At 41.6% G+C, this 18,577-nt stretch overlaps 1 protein-coding gene across 5 annotated transcripts in view; it reads left to right on the plus strand.

The window, feature by feature from the left end:
- The window catches only part of CELSR1 (cadherin EGF LAG seven-pass G-type receptor 1), a 168,441-nt gene that overhangs the window by 82,201 nt on the left and 67,663 nt on the right, over positions 1-18,577 (plus strand). For all 5 annotated transcript variants that reach the window (XM_027639766.1, XM_027639764.1, XM_027639763.1 and 2 more), the window contains exons 3-5: positions 5,970-6,192; positions 10,632-10,747; positions 13,752-13,840. In XM_027639766.1, coding sequence (XP_027495567.1) covers positions 5,970-6,192; positions 10,632-10,747; positions 13,752-13,840 — 428 coding nt within the window. The remainder of the gene's footprint in view (positions 1-5,969; positions 6,193-10,631; positions 10,748-13,751; positions 13,841-18,577) is intronic.

An 18,577-nucleotide genomic window follows, 5' to 3' on the forward strand; every position in this document is an offset into this window, starting at 1 on the left:
TTTGACTTGCACCTGTGCTTTAGGCAAATTTTCCTGCAGTCTATCCATGCACAGTCGGTGGAGAGAAGTGGGTATCTACTGAAGGTTTTGATCCAGTTCACCTAAGTGAAGCATTGAGCCACTAGACTCACACATGAACCATCTAAAATGGGTTAAAGCTGTATTTCCATAACAGTTAAACCTTTATAAGACCATTCCTTCATTCTTATTCCTGGGTGCATGGTCCTGCCTCCTTCCCATGTGCCTGCTGAGCTATTCATCCTATCAATCCTAGGAGGGACCTAATCAGAAGATCACTAACCCTTCAGTAAAGAAATGAATAGTGTTTTGCCATCTTAGCTCTACAGATCAGTCAACTGCAGGATTACAGGAATGCCAGCACAAGGGAGCGTGCTTGGAGAAAGGAGGGGACTATGGTAACTCCCACTCAGTCTAAGCTATGGTGAAACAACCCCTAAAGCAGGTGCGTTGGATCCCAGCCTCTTTATCTCTTGTCCCAGTAGAGATTTCCAGGCTGATTCTGCAGCTAATTTGTTTTTAACAACCTTCTTATTACTTAGTGCACTGATTACTTTAGTGCCAATTGTCATGTAAGGGTAGTAGTGGTTTAGTTACTAGAGGAAAAGTAGTATTGATTTTCCCATAATATGCAAGATAGCAAATACATTTTTAATGATAGTTAGTTCTTTGTTAGGGCAATGGGTCAATGGGAATTCTTTGAAAAATTTAGTTGTCCTATTTCTTGTTTCTCCTTTTGCCTTAATTCTTGTTGATTTTCCTTTCTACTTTAAAATATATAATTTTAGGCGGTCTGCTTAAATCAGCTTCTTAAAATGCTTTCCATTCTGGTTTCCTTTCTACTTTAAAATATATAATTTTAGGCAGGCTGCTTAAATCAGCTTCTCAAAATGCTTTCCATTTTGGTAAAGCAACTACAAACATAGAGATTAATATGTTAATATAGATTAATATGTGTCTGGGAGCAAATGGTAGGATGAAGAAAAGGAGAAAAGAATCAGTTCAAGTAAAACAATTACAGATAGTACGTGAAAAATTAATATGTGTGCAGGGAAACTGAAAAAAAAGAAACAAGTATCAGAGCAGGTCTGCTGCTTCATGTAAATATGTATTTAATGTAGTGTTTCAGTTGAAAACAATTAGAGAAGAGTACAAAATTTTGAGAACTAGTCCCTAAACTGGGATATTGGGAAAACATACTGCAGAAAATTGATCTGTAGAAGAATTCTGTATTTATTTGGATGCCATCATATTGTTTTCAGCAAGCTTTCAAATGTTATACATTGTTGTTGTAAGGTCAAGCAACTCACCAGCTAAACCACAGGCAGATTTCTTGAAAGCGCACCTCACTGATGCACACCAGTGCTGTTTGAAGCCCATAATGTTCAGCATTTGCAATTGTGAGATTATTTTCTCATTTTTAAGAAAGTTTTTGTTTCTTTTCACTTTTTTATCACCATTTATTGTTTGTTAGTTAGACTCTCTTTACTTTACTTGGAATAGGTCAGAGGAAGACCAAATCTTTTAGCCAGACTTTGGCTTTGCATGTTCTTGCTATTTTGCACCTGATGTTGTGGTGTCCTTACTTACATAAAGTTAATAACAGAAATTTCATGATTAACATCTTTGTAAAGTTAGTCCTAAAATCAAAGAGTATAGGTATGTATTAAAAACAGGATGTTTGCGAGTAGGACACATTGTCAAAAGCAACTACCGCGCTGTGATCTCAAGGGCTTTAAAACTAGGAAGCACTGCATAAAGGGCTGCGGAAAAGCCACAGGACTCATAGCTTTAAGAGTCATCAATATTAATTGGGAGCCTATAAGATCAGCTACTGTTGTGTGACAGTAAATCATTTTCTGGCAAGGGCTGGAACTTTTTCAGAGCCCAGGAATCTGCCAGCAGATAACGGGCAGCCACGGCCCGTGTTATCTGACAGTGCATGCTTTAGCTTTAGCAGCTGGAGGGGTGAAGCTTCACATCTCCTGCTTGTATTTCACAGAGCTGTGATATGTAACTAGTTTGGTCAGTGATTCCTAAAATGCAGGCCAGTGTGAAAAATGAAATTATATTAGCCAAAGAAATGAGAGGCAAAGGGGAGTTTCACGGGCTGGGTGAGGGCTGAGCCACAGCAGCATTGCCAGCATCACAGACTGACTCCAGCCTGTGTGCAACGGTTATTTGGGCTGTGCTTTTATCACCCTCGCCCCTCCAGACCCTCACTGCCCAGCAGCTCTCCCTCTTCTGTGCTTTTTTTTCCTGCTGGACTGTAAGACATCCCTTCTGATGGTGCATCCCAGCTCTCTGACCTTCTGCTGCAAGGAGACACAAAAGCGCTTTTCATTCCCAAAGGCTGGCTGATGCAGTTCCCTTCCTTTTCTGCTCCTTAAGTAGCTCTTCCCTTAGGGCCTTCTGACACCAGCTCCAGACAGCAACCAGCTCTTCCTTCAAGTTCATGCAGGCTTTGGTTCAAGTTTTGAGGATGATTTTCAAGCTGTGCCTCAAAGCTCCTGCAGGGCAGAGCTATGGGACGGTGATGTGTCTGGGAGGAGGTGGCCACCCTTGGAAATGACAAACCCAAGAGCAACACAAAGGTGCCTTCTGTTGCCAATCCTGATCAAAGTCCTGCTTCCAATTCCTGCTCAGATGGCTACTTGATAAAGGCAAAAATGTTCAGTTTCTAAGTCTTTCTGGGCACTTTTGGAAAAAAGGGTAATTAAGGATTTATCAGGTTTTTTGGTAACCTTTGTGCCTTGAAGCACAGTGACGCCTTGGATATACTGTAGAGATTTAAAAACCACTATTTTAATACATTTTGGTAAATGCACATAAAATATGAAAATTTAACATCAAAGAATACGCATCAAATGCAGTTCTCATTTACATTACAGACTAAAGAGAATTCAGAATAATTTTAGTAACTGGGACATCAGTGATGCTATAGCTGAATGAATATAGGACAAAGGATCTTATTTAAAGTTGAAGTACATTCTTTTAAATTACTTCTTTAAACATTGTAATAAAAAGCTGTAATAAATATAATTCAATAGAATGTTTCTGTAAGCTTTCTTTTCTCTTAAATAGTTTCATGCCTATATAGGTATCTAAACAAATGGTCTATACATTCTTGTTATATCACAGGATTAATACAGAGCCATCAATGACTTCCAACTTAGGCTTTTATATTTCACTTCTGTATTGCCATGGCATTTCCACAGCATGCTGCAATGCCAGGAATTTCTCCTTTTAGCGCACTCCTTTTTCTCTCTGTGTATTCAAGCCTGCATGTTATTTGCTTTTACAAAATAAATCATTCTGTTCTCAGAAAGCCTTGAAGATTACATTCTTCTATGAGTTGGAGAGTTATTTCACAAAATATCCTACTACTTTTTTAAAGCAACAAACCTGTGTTTAGTCTTTCTACAGGAATTTGCATTTTTCCATTTTTTGAGAGTTTTGGTACACAAGATATGTGTATAAGGAGGACTGGCTGCACTTATGCAGTGGATCACCAGCAAGTGCTTTCTGTAGTGTCCTTTAGAGCATCTGATGTGTGTGTGTGCTTTGTGTGGCATATCCAATACACTGAGGGAATTTTCTGTCTTGGATGATGTATACAATTTTTTTTCCAAAAGAAACACATTGTAGAACACTTAAAGTATTAAGGAAGGTGTATTCACATAATCTTGCCTGATACTTACAGCCGATAAATCATAGAGTCACAGAATATTCTGAGTTGGAAGGGACCGCAAGGATCATCGAGTCCAGCTCTTGAGTGAATGGCCTGTATGGGGATCGAACCGTGACCTTGGTGTTATTAGCACCGTGCTCTAACCAACTGGAAACAGGAAGATATTTATCAAGTGATTTTCACAGCATTTCATGTAAAATGTTAAAGTGAGAATATGGGAACATCAGTGCTAAATCAGAAAAGCTCTAAGCACAGACTGGAAGTTGAATTCAAGGCTGTATGGTTTATTACTTCAGAGTAATGTGCAGAACAGGTCCATCCTCTGGAGCTGAGCCCAACCTGGATGGGGTGTGCATTTGTCTGGCTGCTGATCATAGCAGTCTTGTGTTTGCTCTGCATTCTGCCAGCTTAAATCATACCTGTCTGAGAGGCACCTGATGCTGATGTGAGAAGAGAAAGACAGCAAAGCTGGAGGACCAAAACAGACAGCTCACCTTCTCTCAGAGGTCACTACCCCTGGGGCAGTGGCTAAACCAGCTGCAAGCCATCACAGTTTACAGCCTGGAATAGAAAAGTGGTGCAGATCCAAGTCTGGATGCAGCAGTACTGCTGGCTGCAGCCTGCCGCCCAGTGTGGGATGCTTTGGCGTGGGAACCTGTGGGAGCAGGGCTGTGGGGGTGGCAACTGGAGCAAAACTTTCCGTTTAAATTTGCCTTTGTTTGTGAGTCACTGCCCACAGCTCCTGCTGCTTTTACTTTCCTGCAGGAATGCATTTTTATGGTTTTAACTGTGCTTGAATCAATCACAGAAGCAAACCCATAGAATGGTTGGGGTTGGAAGGGGCCTCTGGAGATCATCTATTCCAACCCCCTGCTAGAGCAGGTTCACCTAGAACAGGATGCACAGAATTGTGTCCAGATGGGTTTTGAATATCTTCAGAGGAGACTCCACAGTGTCTCTGGGCAGCCTGTTCCAGTGCTTTGTCACCCTCGAAGGAAGAAGGTTTTTCCTTATACTCAGAATTTTCTGTGTTTCAGTCTGTGCCCATTGCCCCTTGTCCCATTGATGGACAACACTGGAAAGAGCCTGTCCCAATGTAATTGTATAATCTAGTAGCAAATAATCATGTAAACGTTGAACTGTTGGAAATGCATTTCTTCAGCTGGCTGTGTTGAGTAGTTTTGCTCTACATTTGTTTGTCAGACACTGTTACTGGGTGAAATTCAGCTATATATGCCACTTCCAGTTTCTCTGAACAGTTTTACTTGCAGGATGTGAACATGCTTTATACCTTAGGAAGACACATGCCGAAACATAAATGTTAACTAATTAACTCAAGTAGAGGGTTTAGCTTTCTGTACAATGATTAATTCAGCAGCTGCTTTTGTCCCAACTGCAGCATATTTTTTTAAGTGAATATCCTCTGTGCACTACTTTTTTTAAATTGTGATTAATTCTCAGATTTTGGGCAAACACGTGAAAAAAAGCCACAGCATACGTACAAAGCAAGACACCTCATTCTTTAGTATTGCATTTAACACATCTTAATACATACTTTTAAGAATAATAAAGACAAAGCATTTAAGGGAGAAACAACTTCAGCAAGTGGCACACAGAATCCATAACTATTGTGGAAAGTTAATATACCCATCCCCAAAGGGTTCAGAAAATGGCCTTCACCTTCAGGATGCATGTGTGGGAAAAGGTGGAAGCAATCTATATGTTGTCTGTATTCTGCTTATTCTTGCTTTAAATGTTTGGAGATCTTCATCGTGAGGTCAGCTATACCCTGCCTCTGCCGTGAGCAGCAAAGCCAAATTCCATTGAATATGAGGTACAAACATTGATCTGTTTACACAATTTTCAACCATAGTGAAACTATTTACACATATTTTGGTTGACAGGGAATGTGTAGGTTTTTTAACCTCTTCCATAAAGAACTGATTGTCACCAGCTTTATATTTGTCACCCAGTTTGGAAGCGGCCAAGGAATCTGAAAACCAAACCAATGTTGTTGGATATTTGCAAGAGGATTGCTTGGCAAATCATATCCTGCACACCCCTAAAATTCATGCCTGAAAGAGGATGTGGCATCCTTACCCCCCATCAATGACAGTCTTGTACCTCAATTGCAGAGGGGGTCGGTGCCGCAGTTTGGAAGCAGCTTAACCTGTAGCAGAACCACTTGGATAGCTGAATGTCATAGCTTGTTGCTGGGGTGAGGTGTCACCTTCCCTGACGTTTTTCTCTCCCCTTGCAGGAGAGTACTGTGAGGTGAACGCGCGCTCGGGCCGCTGTGCTCCAGGGGTGTGTAAGAACGGAGGAACCTGCGTAAACCTGCTGATCGGGGGCTTCAAGTGCGAGTGCCCCCCAGGCGAGTATGAGCGGCCCTACTGCGAGATGACCACCAGGAGCTTCCCCCCACAGTCCTTTATCACCTTCAAGGGGCTGCGGCAGCGCTTCCACTTCACCGTCTCCCTCATGTAAGTCCCGGTGGGGAAGGGTTCTGTGGCTGGTGGCTTCTCATTTGAGCTTGGAGCTGTTTGTTACACACTGCCACCCACCAAAGGCCTACCTGTGAAGGTCATTTGGGGCATTTCTGACAGCGACTCCTGTGAGCAGGGCACAGGCATGTTATTTGAAAGCATTTGATTTCTACCCTGCTGAGGATGCTGCTGAGTTGCTTTCCCTGTTGTAACTCACAGCTTTCCCTGTTGTAACTCACAGCTTTCCCTGTTGTAATTCAGCTTTATGGAGCAGGGAGAGGGGACATTAGGACTCTCTGGCCAGCTTTCAGCAGCCCTCAGCTGCAGAAATGCTGAGGTGTGTGTTGGGTTTGACACTTTTCCTAGTTGGGCCTGTGGCCTCCTGATCTTCAGACTGGCTGCAGAACCAATCCATTTGTACTGCTTGCTTGAGAGTGCTCTTCTCATCTTCTGTTTCCCAGCCTGTGAGAGGACCTGGGCATGTCAGGTCGTGGCTGAGCACAGGCTGGTCCGTCTCAGCTCCTTGCTCTCGGTTGGTTCCCAGCCTTGGGCTTGTGACAACCCCAAGTGATCCAGCTCCTCGCCTTGCTCCTCCTGACCTTCACACCCAAGTCCTGCTTCTGGCCCCATCCTGGCTGCCAGGCACAAGAAGTCTCATCCCCGTCCATCTGCCCTGTACCCCCATGTTGAGCAGTCTTCTTCTGGCCTGTCTGTCACTTTTCCCCTGAGGGCACTCAGGGAGGCAAAGGGGAGCAATGATACCAGCCACACTACATGGACTAGGGTTCTCCCTCCCCTCTTCTGGAGAAGACTTCTTGGGTCAGGCATAGGGCTTGCCTGGTGTGGAGCCAGAGCTCCAGGTGCATACATGCCTCTTCTCTGGGGAGGGGGTGTGTTTGCAGCTTTCCCATGGTTTAGCCGGTCAGGATTGACCTTTGGTTTTCCCTCACAGTTGACTGTGAGTAAACAGCATGAAATGTGTTAGTCCCGACCCTAAAGGGCAGGGCTGGGGATTTGTTAAGAGCTACAACAGCAGCTGCAAGGACAGATGTGTTTGTGTGTCTGTCCAGAGAAAGTAAAGTGCTCAGGGAGGACACCTTCAGGTACGTGTCCCATCCAGCACCCAGTCGTTTTACATCTGTTTTACATGTCAGGCCACTTCTTTCCAGCATATTTTTCAGTTCTGTCCTTTAGCATAGTTTACTTTCCTGGACTAAGATGCCAGAGAGACTCGTCATGTAATGCTTCTTTTAATATAGGTAAGTAATACCCTATTCCTGGAAGCATTCAAGGCCAGATTGGATGGGACTTTAAGTAACCTGGTCCAGTGGAAGGTGTCCCTGCCCAGGGACACCTGGTTGAAACTAGATGGTCTTTAAGGTCCCTTCCAACCCAAACCATTCTATCATTTTATGATTCTATCATTTTATCTTTTTTCTGCCTTAACCCTAAAACCTGAAACTTTATGGAATCTTGATATTTTGGTTAAATCAGAAAGCACAGACATGGTTTGCACATAAGCCAAGGTAAGGGAGAGTTGTGCCCGTGAAGATTGTTTTAGAGCATCGTAGCTAAGTACACGGAAAAACTTAGCAAAAAAACAGAGCAAAAGGCTCTGTTGGACTTGTCAGACTGTACAGTGAGTGCAAACAAAGGAGCGGTCTGGGCTAGCTGCCAGCATGAATTGCCTCCACTACCCTTGACTTGTCCCCTCAGCCATGAGGTGTCATTTTTCAGGCTTTCAGGAAGAGATCTTTGATGTTTAGGGTACTTCAAGTTAAAGTGACTCAAATGCTCTGTTATTGAGCAATAGCAAACTACTGTACCAAGATAGGGCTTACACCAGGGTTTCTTCACCGCCTTTAGAACCACGATGGCATATTTAGTCATGAGGTAAACACCACTTAGTCCACTGAATATGATTATAAGAAGTCTGGACCATCATGGGGTTTATCCCACACTGTCTAGAATAGCAACCCATTTAGCTTTACATACCAGAAGTTCACTTTTATTTACACTTGCTGTCTCTTTGGCTTTTATTATCGTTCAGTGCAAGTGGAAAACATTATGTGAGGATAAGCAAGAATTAGCAGTTTGACTAGATGATGATTTGCCATTATATATTTTGTGATTTGGGAACACTGGTAAAATCCCAAGGTGTCTGTCTTTCCTCAGCCTTAACTGACTCATAACCCCTTTCTGGCAAAGAGCAGGATGTTTGCATTGTTCAGTCTTGTAACTAAAATGTGATTTTAAGTATTTATGTAACTGACCAGGCATTTCTTTCTGCTCCCAACATTGCACATCTTCCTTGCTTAATTCCAACACTTACTACTCCTTCTCTCCAAGAGACACTGTCATTTGGGACGTTTTCTCATTATTTATTCAAAACTCTCTAAGGAAGTGTCTTTTGTTTCCTATATCATGAGATTAAAAATATCCCTTCTATTAAAAATCAGTATCTTTCCCACAGTTAGTCATAACCAAACAAGTTCAAAGGCAGTAGAGCTTTAACTATGAGTATGATACAAAAGATGGAACTGACTAAAGAGTAAAGAAATATACAAAATAGCTTAATAATTGAATAGTTTAACAAATAGTAGTTTCATACTTAAAATTATGATAGAGAATTGTAATCATATGAGAAAAATATATTCAAACAGAACTAAGGTTCCTGTTTTTGCTAATCAGATTAAATCTTTCTCTCCATTGAAGAAACATATTATTCCCAATTATAAGAATAATATTATTCCCATTTCCTTTGCTAATATATATTCTGGATAGCTCTGATCAAAATATTTTGATGAAGCAGTTATCCCTGGAAAAATATAGTTTTGGGAAATGTTTTACAGGAACTGTATTCCTTTGGATGAAATGTTTGATGGTGAAAAGTGAAAACTAAATCCATGTTTTGATAATACTGAAATATTTCAATGGTATTGTCATAATTAATTTAGTTTGCCTTCTACTTGTATAATATTATTCTATATTATGTTAAACAAATTTAGAAATAAATATGTATAGCAAAACTGATTAAAAGTAATCAAAACAGTCATATAATATTTTGATGGACTATAACACATATTCTTTGAAATTTGTATTTTACTGGAAATGTCAAAATTTTGACTTCTGTTTTCTGAACCAGAACAATTAATTGTCCTTCAGAGATATTAAAAAATCCATAAATAAAATGTCCCATTTCCATGTAGCTCAAGTTCTGAAAGGTCTCTTCTCAGTGTGATCCACAACATACACATCTGACAAACAACTTTTGTTAAAAAATAGTGTTTGGTTTTGAAACTTTTTGTTTCAAATACCAGACTCTGATATTCTTTCACATTCTCTGAATGCAGCTTTTGTTGCATCACATGAGAATCTTGCTAGTAGATGGGACATGACAGGTATAAGAGTAATTTTTTCTGTCGATGGAAGACAGTTTTCATTAGCTATGCTCAGCATTTGATTCATTCGTAGGAAAAGTGGGTTAATTTAAATCAGGCATATTTCCTGAAGTTCAAGATACAAAATCAGATTACACTGCCATTGGGAAACACAAGAAATTCCCATGGTTTCTCTCTTTTTCTCTCTTTATCTAATATTAATCTTTGTAAAAATGTTTATGTAAAGTGTAATAATATTTTTTGCATTTCTAAGTAGATGAAAGCTGTGTGCAACTCTCCAGAGATATTAGGATTCAATTAAAAATTATAAAATACGACATGGAGAAATTTGCAAAAAAATGTTCTATGCTGACAAAAAAAACCCAAACAGGCTTTTTTAAAAATGGAGTTGGCCCTTTATCTGCAAGATAGGTGTGATACATCCCATATTCAAAGCATAAGAAAAATAAAACCAAGCCCCACCTATTTGTGCTGATTTAGTGGAATCATTTAAGTGTTTATTTTCCCTCCTCCAATTGGCTGACCTGTTAATTGATGAACCCTGATTGTGTACATGGTGTTATTAAAGTAACGCTTATCTTTCTTTTCCCTTGCCTCCCCATCAGGTTTTTTTTAATCAGTTGATGACTCTCCTTGTACCCTGCAGACAGCAAGCAGTCAGCAAGTATCCCCCCTTTGATGTGAAAATGCTTTCTAGCTTTTGGATTGTTTGCAGAGTGTAGTAAGTGCTACTGTTTGTCAAGGGTCAGATACCGATGCTGCATCTTGTGTCTGCCTAATTTTAGCCCTTGTGAGGGTCAGCATCCATAGCAGATCTCTGAAGAGTAGATTTCTCTAATTTCCATCTTGCTTGCCTTGTTGATTGTGAAAAAGTAGACTTATCCCGTTGCTGACTCCTCAGTTCTGTCTGAAGAGGTATTCAAAGGCTCGTTTATCTGCTGAACACAATGCCATCTTTCTCCTGGGTGACTTGACCGTCGGTCTTTAATCCATAAGCCGTTAAGCATGAACTAACCCCACGTCTCTGTGTTCTAGGTTTGCAACCAGGGAGAGGAATGCTCTCCTCCTCTACAATGGGCGTTTCAATGAGAAGCATGACTTCATTGCCTTGGAGATCATTGAGGAGCAGATCCAGCTCACCTTCTCTGCAGGTGAGGTCTTGCTTGAGTCGAGCGTTTCTGCCTGTGGTTAGGAGATCCTCTCAAGCTGTTTGGAAATGCACTTCAGTGATTTTATATGGCTATTTGCTGCCTCGTTAATTTACTGGCTGATATTGCACAGTGAGCAACTGATGCCAGGTGTTGTAAAGTACTCCAGATTGTAGCGGTTTGTGGTGGTTACATTTGCTGTTGTAGGTAGGAGCTTGTCAACATATCAGTTATAAAAGCCAGAGTTTATGACTACTATAAAAGATTGGCACTAGCCTGAATGTTGGCCTCCAAGCTAATGTTTGCTTAAATGAGACTTCATTTTATCACAGTGTGATAAATGTTGTGTGTTTATGCATTTTTACACTACACCATCAATGAAACATAGGTGCATAAATGTTATCTAAAGAGTCTACACGAGCCAAAGGAAAAGCTAGCAAAGTGAAAACTGCCTGCCATTCATTAGGGATTGGTGAGGAGTACTGCTGTCGCTGGAATGCATTTCTGCACTGCAAAAACACCTCCTCTTGGAAGAAATTGTAAACAACAACAAATTTAGGAAAACTTAGCTGCCCACTCATTGATGTGGTGGTCTAGGAAACAAGAAATGGAGGCTTTGGCATTCACTGTGTTTATGCACTAGGACTAAGCCAGTGTCTTCCAGAGCTTGTAGGAGAAGAGAGAGGGGAAGGCCAACAAGCAAAGCTCAGGGTGGCACATATCCCTGTCACCATAACCTTCTCCCAAGGTAGAGATTTCCTCCGGAAAACCAGACCTGGCAGTAGCCAAGTTCTTCCTGACAACAGTGTGATCAGAGCAAACCCTGACCATTCCAGCCTCAACAGAGGGCTGCTTCTCAAGTTAAAAAGCCCAAGTTTCATCCAAAACTTCATGCCCAGCTATGCTAATTGCCATGACAAGGGATCTCAGGGGAAGCTGGTAGCATACTGCTGTGCAGTGTGGTCAAAGCTCATTGAAGCCATCAGGAATCACTCCTAGGACATCAGTAGGTTGAAGTCCCTCTCAGTGGACCACCTGCATTGCTGCTTCAGCCCAAAAGCAGACCTGTGCATTCAGTGGCCAGGCTTTGATGACTTTATAAAAGCTCAGTAGTGCAGACAACCTCTAGTTGTCACAGGTTTAGGGTATTCTTCCGTTGAGACAGAAACAAATATCTGAGAAGGGCTGTTGTCCTGTAAGTCAAGTGGAGTAAGATATAGATCAAGTGAGATGTTTGTGCCTCTGTACTGGCACATAATTCAGGAAATAATCCTACTATTTCCCATTATCTGTATTCAGGATAGACGTGTGGGCTCAAGTCAACTCCTGTTTTATTTTTGTGGAATGTGAGATATTGCAAGCGGTAAAGCCATAGAAGCGAAGGCACAGTCCATGCTGGTGTTGCAAACTCATCAACAGTGTTGGCTGCTTCCCTCAGACCCCATGGTAAATCCTGTGTGACCCCATTGATTTACCAGTGATGCTTAAGTGCATACTTGGGCCCTTTGGGTTGAAGGTATCTGGTTTCATTTCCCCTTTATTACCTTGCAGTTGTCCAAATTAGATTTTAAGGCAGGTTTTTGAATGGATTAGTGTAATGAAATAACATGCTGCAGTCAAAGAGATGTGCTTTCTTCTGTCGCTCTGCTCCACCTGTCTAAACTTGAACCAAATTGCTCGGAAGGTACCCTGAGGATGAATGGGGAAAAAAATAAATTCTGCTTGCACTTATATGCATTTAAATGCAGAGCAACTCCTTTAAAATATATGAAACTAAATTTAGATTTGCACTGCTGCACCTGCGAACAGGTCTGGTCCTGTATGTTACAAATGGTATTTTCTTTGGAAGGAGAATGGTTTATGTTTTATAGTTTTAAGTGGCTTTTAACGAACAGTACAAGTTTTGGACACCTGATCTGACTGTTTTACCTGTCGCAACAACTTCTTCTCAGAAAACAAAGCAAAAGGATTGCAGAACGGTGAACTTCCTTATGCAGAAACTTGATAGCTGAATAAAAAGCCTGATTATTAGCACAGATTTTTTATCACTAAATGACAAAATCCATCACAGCAGGATGTCATACATGCTAAGCTGAAAATATGTTGTTTAAATAAAAGAAATATATAGGATGGGAGTTAAAGGAGAGTAGGAGATGCAGGAGTAATACTTCACACAGGTATTTGTTGCAAATAGAGAGGAAGTACATTTTAAGCTCAACAACACTATGAACTTTGTTAGCTTACTGTTAAAAAAAAACAACCAAAAAACAAAAAACCAAAAACACCAAAGAAAGAGAAAGGAAAAAAAAAATTCAAAAGTTAGCAATCCCTTCTCTGTGCCAGGCCTATTATGTACTTTCAACATGAATGTTTATTTTGCTGCTACCTCGAAACAGATATGCCTGGTTACTGAGCTGGCTCTGCTGACTCAGTCCTGTCTTAATAGCTTCAGCTTTCCAACTCCAATGGCAAAGACTTGCTTTCAAATTTAAATACTGAAAGGCTGCCAATAATTTCATTAATCACTGGTAAAATTTTGCTGGGACCAAGGTTACCATGGGTTTTATATTAAAGCACTTTTGGATTTCACTTTTGCAGCTCTGTGAAGGCGTAGGCTTCCCTTCCTTGACGAAAGATCCCATCACAATGCTCATCATATTAAAAAAACCTGCTTTTGGCAGAAATGCAAAAAAATTCATGTACGTTTTTTCCTCATTCCTCGTTTCCTCCTATATTTTTTATCAATAGCTGTATCTACCTAATGCATCTACTACTGTGCTCTGCAGAAGCATGATAAAAAATAACATCATTCACCCAAATGTGCCAGAAGCCGGTATTTGTGCACCAGAATAACTCTGTGAAATTGGGGATGTTTACTGTCTCGCAGAACAAAACCCCAAATTCCTCCATGATGAAGCAAGGTGGCTGCACCCTGCACCCAATGAGAGTCTCTCCATGTTTCTTGCAGTGATGGTGACTTATTTTTAACTTCTTCCTGTTTTTCCAGGGGAGACAACTACTACAGTGGCACCGCTCATTCTGGGAGGGGTCAGTGATGGGCAGTGGCACTCAGTTCAGGTGCAGTACTACAATAAGGTAAGACTAATTGTGTTGGTGATAACTGTATTAGTTGTAAAGTAATAGAGGCATGGGTCATCTAGCCCTGAGTTGATGTATGCAGGTGACCTGAATTTTATATATTTAACCAGGCATATTGGTACAGCTCTGCACGAATTATACTGGTCTTGCTCACTTTGCCTGAGGCAAAAAGCCCCTCTGAGGGCTTTTGAACTAGTGTGTCCTTTTCAGAAGTACTACCAGGGGAACCCTCAGGTACCTGGAACTATTTTAGTTTTGAGTTCTTTAAACCCTCACAAGTGTCAGTGTATCTAAAACAACTGCTTCACTGATTTGATCTTGTTAAAGAATTGTGCTATGCAGGAGCCTTCAGAGTAGTTAACTACAAACCACTACTGTAGAATTTTCTGAAGCAAAGCAAAATTCTTCCCTGTAGCTGTCCTTTCTTCAGTAAAATGACAAGTTTAGCTTGCACTAGCTTCTCTGGTTTGGAAAATGTGGTTATATAATGGTTGACACCTTTCAGTCATAAAGCACTGTCTTACTAAGTAATTTTTTTGTCTGCTATATAAAAAGATACTCAATAGAAATGCAAAAAGTATTGTTACATGCAGTCCATGGCACTCAGAGGTGGGCTCCAGGGTCCCTGTCCCACAGCTGCACCCGTGGTCACTGTCAAGAGCAGGTTCAGTCTGACTGAACCAAAAGGATTGCAGAGTCTCTGTGCAAAGCAGCCATTCCACGATGAACCAGAAAACAGGCTTTTAGGGTGTATGGTGTCACTATTTGCAGATAGATGTCAGAGGTCTTCAATAATATTTAACAAAAATTATAGGATTCGTTTAGTGACTGAGAAGTGTTGCTTTTAAGTTTGACATGATAGCATTATGGGGGATCACATAAGGAAATAGAGGAGCCTTGTTGGCTGTTAAAAAGGAAACAGGATACTGGTGTAGGAAGCTGAATGGAAGATGAAGGATTAATATGATCAGCAAGTTCTTTATTTCCCAGCGCTGCATCCTTTCATCACAGTTTGTGTGGCAGTTTGAATGGAAGGATTAAAATTTTCTTTTGACTCCTACACAGGGTCTCCTAGCCGAAGGATATTTTATTGAGGAAATAAAATCCTTTTTCATTACTTTTTTATTTTAAAACTTACTTTGTAAGTTTTGTGCTTAATATACTTAATATTCTCTGTACTCTCTTGAGCCCAAAGAAATAGAAGGGAAACTTGGTGTGTTGCCATGTGGACATTGTGAGGCTCTTTCTTACAATTTCCTTGTCTGTGTATTTCTTAGTGGATCACTTTAGCAGAGTGAACGGCACTTGCTGAGGCAGTGGAGGGACACTCCAGCTTTCAGTCTCCTGGGCACAGCTGCAGAGACAGCCACTGGAACAGCTCACTGAAGTGCCACTGAGCAGATAAGGGGCCTGAGCAGCCCCATGTCACTCTTTAAAAGGCAAAGAGATCTGACACAGATGTTAAAAATAAACCCCTGCCTCATTTTCAGGGTTTGCTGTGGTTCAAACAGGCTGGTGGGTGAGCCATGTTAGCAGCTGGTGTTTTCTCATTGTTAATATGTGCTCCCTGACACCATTTTCTTCTTCTGCCCCAGTTTTTCAAAGCGAAATGAGCCAGTCTCCACTGAATGGGAGGAAACTCAGGGCAGAGAGGGAGAGCAGAGGGAAACACCAGGAAACACCTCTGACTTAGCTGCCTTTGCCACTCACATGACATGAAAGTGATGAAAAGCAGGGTCACTGTGTGGAAAGCAGCACTGTGCCCTTTGCTGTCTGTGTGAGAGACCGAGGTCATCACCTTCCCCTTAGCAGTATTTATTCCAGAATGGTTAAATTTGGGCTGGAGAGGGGAGCTCACAATATTGAGTAAATGGCACAAGATATTCTAACCAGTATGTATTTAGCATGCTCTCAGGACTTCCCAGCATAGCTGAGAATTGCGTATGTTGCACCAGCTTTCCAGTAGTGAAAGAAGGAGTGGGTGCCACAGGGCAGTGGCAGCTGGAGGCAGCTCTGCAGTCCTGCCCACCGGGCTGCCCCCTCACCCTGCCCCAGGGTTAAGCCTTCTCCTAGGCTGGTATTTGTTTGTAAAGCAGTTTCTTGGCTACTTCATGTTTTAACAAAGCTCGAAGTAAAGTTCTTGTGAGGAGGTTGAAAAGACAGAGGTAATTTGGGGATTTGACTTGTGCCAAGATAAATGGGATGCTGTGTCTAAACATGATGCAGCTGAGATGTTTGAATAACAGAGTACCAAAAACTCATGAGTTTGCTTAAATTATACACACATATTAGTTTGCAGGTACTGCATCCTTCCACTCTTTCCAAAATCCTACCACAGTGTCAGGTCATCATCCTGTCACTACTCAACCCCTTTGCTCTGCTCAGACACTGTGCAGCCTTCCTGAGCAGGCAGAGCTCCCCTGAATTCTCTTCCTCCTCCCTGTCTCCAGCTCGTTTGATCCCCACTTCCAGCCCCTTCTGGACTCTCCTCCCTCCTGTCCTCCCTCTATGTCATGCTTTTGCAGCAGCATCCCATCCCTGGCAGTGGGGCCACGGGGGCTACCTCCACCAGTATCCCTGTGGGGCTCCTTGCCCCTTCTTCCATTCTGCTGTTTGCCTGGGGAGCTTCTGGTCTTTGCTCCTTTTTAGGCATCTCCTCCCGATATTGTCCATGGGAAATGCATAATCATCATCCCACATACCCGTAGAGATCCATTTTATTCATTTGTCTGTCTTGCACAAAAAAGCCCTTAAGGAGTTATTTATTCCTGTGTTTCCTTACACCTCAGTTATGTTGAGTTTCATCTCTCTCTATCTGTCTTTTTCTCCATCAGCAGGTTTTCTTTATTTAATAAATATGATTACCTTTGTCTATCCATTCATCCATCCCTTCTTGTGTCACTTCTGTGCTTATTTTGCACAGCGAAAGCCATACAGACTTTTTGAACTTTTATTATTATTCACAGTTCTACAGCTGAGTGCTGCCAGGCTGCTTCTCCTGCTACTGGGGTTATTACAGCTGTGCCTGTCCTCTTCCTACCCACCACTGTGTCCTCGGGCAGTGACAGGTTTCTTCAAGGTGGACCCTTTCCTCCTGCCTTAGAAAGGGAGACATGTGGTAGTGCAGGTTGAAATAAAAGGCAATTCAAAAATTTCCTGTTGTGCTCACAGCAAGCATTTGGGATCAGGTACTCCCTTAGCTTCATCCTTCTTTCTTAGTTCCTTTATTTGTAAAGCTTCTTTAAAGTATCATATTTAAAACTAAGCTAGAAACCCTTCAGTTTATTTTCTTCTTTCTGCATTTGTATAGCATCTAGCAAGAAAAAAAAAAAAGGGTTCCATCTTCTTTGGAGCTTTCAGATAATACAATTCACCTATGGAGTATTAGATTTCATCACAGCCCAGGTTAATTTTTCATCTTTAGTTTTTGAGGAGAATGGCTAACAGGCTTTGATACATAATCTAAATCACTTCAGTCCAAAGCAAATTTTCGTAGATGATTTTTCACAGCTCTGAAAGCTGTTCCTGCAACCTGAGTTGATCATGGTCAGATATGAGCAATGATTGAGTGGATTTGGCACCTGCAGCTCCATGGACAATATTTGGCGTCTAGGAGTGCATGACTTGGATGCAGGGGGCAGCTCTGGTGGGAAACTTCAGCAGCAGCTGTTTTCTTAATGCACACAGTTCTACAGCATCCTGGTGATGTGCAAAGTCACCCTGCGCCAATTCAGTTTGGTAATAATCATAATGAAACAAGAACTAAGTATAGAAGTGACTCCTGTAAATTATTTTCTGTACTCAGCTCAGAATCAATGTGCTTGGTAATATTTATCTTTAGTGTTGTTGAAAAATGTTGGTTTAGAATTAATGCATATCACGAAGGTCCCCCGTTGCTCAGGGACAACCACTGTAGCCTCATCAGTAAAAGGTGAGTCCAGAGCCAGCTTTGGTTCTCTGTGTTTGCAGAGAGGCATGAAACCAGTTTGCTGTCAGCTCAAGTATTTGATGCGTTCTTACAAATCCTGGTATGTGCCAGCACTGTAAAACATTGCAGTAAGGAAACAGATTCTGGCAGAGGAGGCAGGAAAGCAATGTCATTTCATTTACTGTGTAGTGATGGCAATGGATGCTCCCCACATTGGAGGAAACAATCTGACACACTCTGTTTCAGTGGAAGTGCCTAAGGGAAGCACATGGAGCTTGTACTAAGTAAGTGTTGGCTCTGTATTGAAATTCTGGAAGGGAAAACACCAAGAGGGAAGAATTGGAAGTTACAAGAGAGCAGAAGTGAACTAGGAGTGTTTTATAATCATTCTCTAATTCATAGAATCACAGAATCAACTGGGTTGGAAAAGACCTCCGAGATCATCAAGTCCAACCCTTGATCCAACACCGCTGTGGTTACTAGACCACGGCACTAAGTGCCACATCCAGTCTCATCTTAAAAACCTCCAGGGACAGTGAATCCACCACCTCCCTGGGCAGCCCATTCCAATGTCTGATTTCTCTCTCTGTAAAAAATTTCTTCCTAATATCCAACCTAAACTCTTGTCCTACTGCTGATTGCCTGGGAGAAGAGACCGACCCCCACCTGGCTACAACCTCCTGTCAGGTAATTGTAGAGAGTGATGAGGTCTCCCCTGAGCCTGCTCTTTTCCAGGCTAAACAACTCGAGCTCCCTCAGCTTCTCCTCATAGGACTTCAGTTATATATTAGAAGTCTGTCAGCTTC

This window comes from Corapipo altera, unplaced genomic scaffold (genome assembly GCF_003945725.1).
Source record: "Corapipo altera isolate COAL_440 unplaced genomic scaffold, ASM394572v1 1b, whole genome shotgun sequence".
In the NCBI taxonomy this organism is placed as follows: Eukaryota; Metazoa; Chordata; class Aves; order Passeriformes; family Pipridae; genus Corapipo; species Corapipo altera.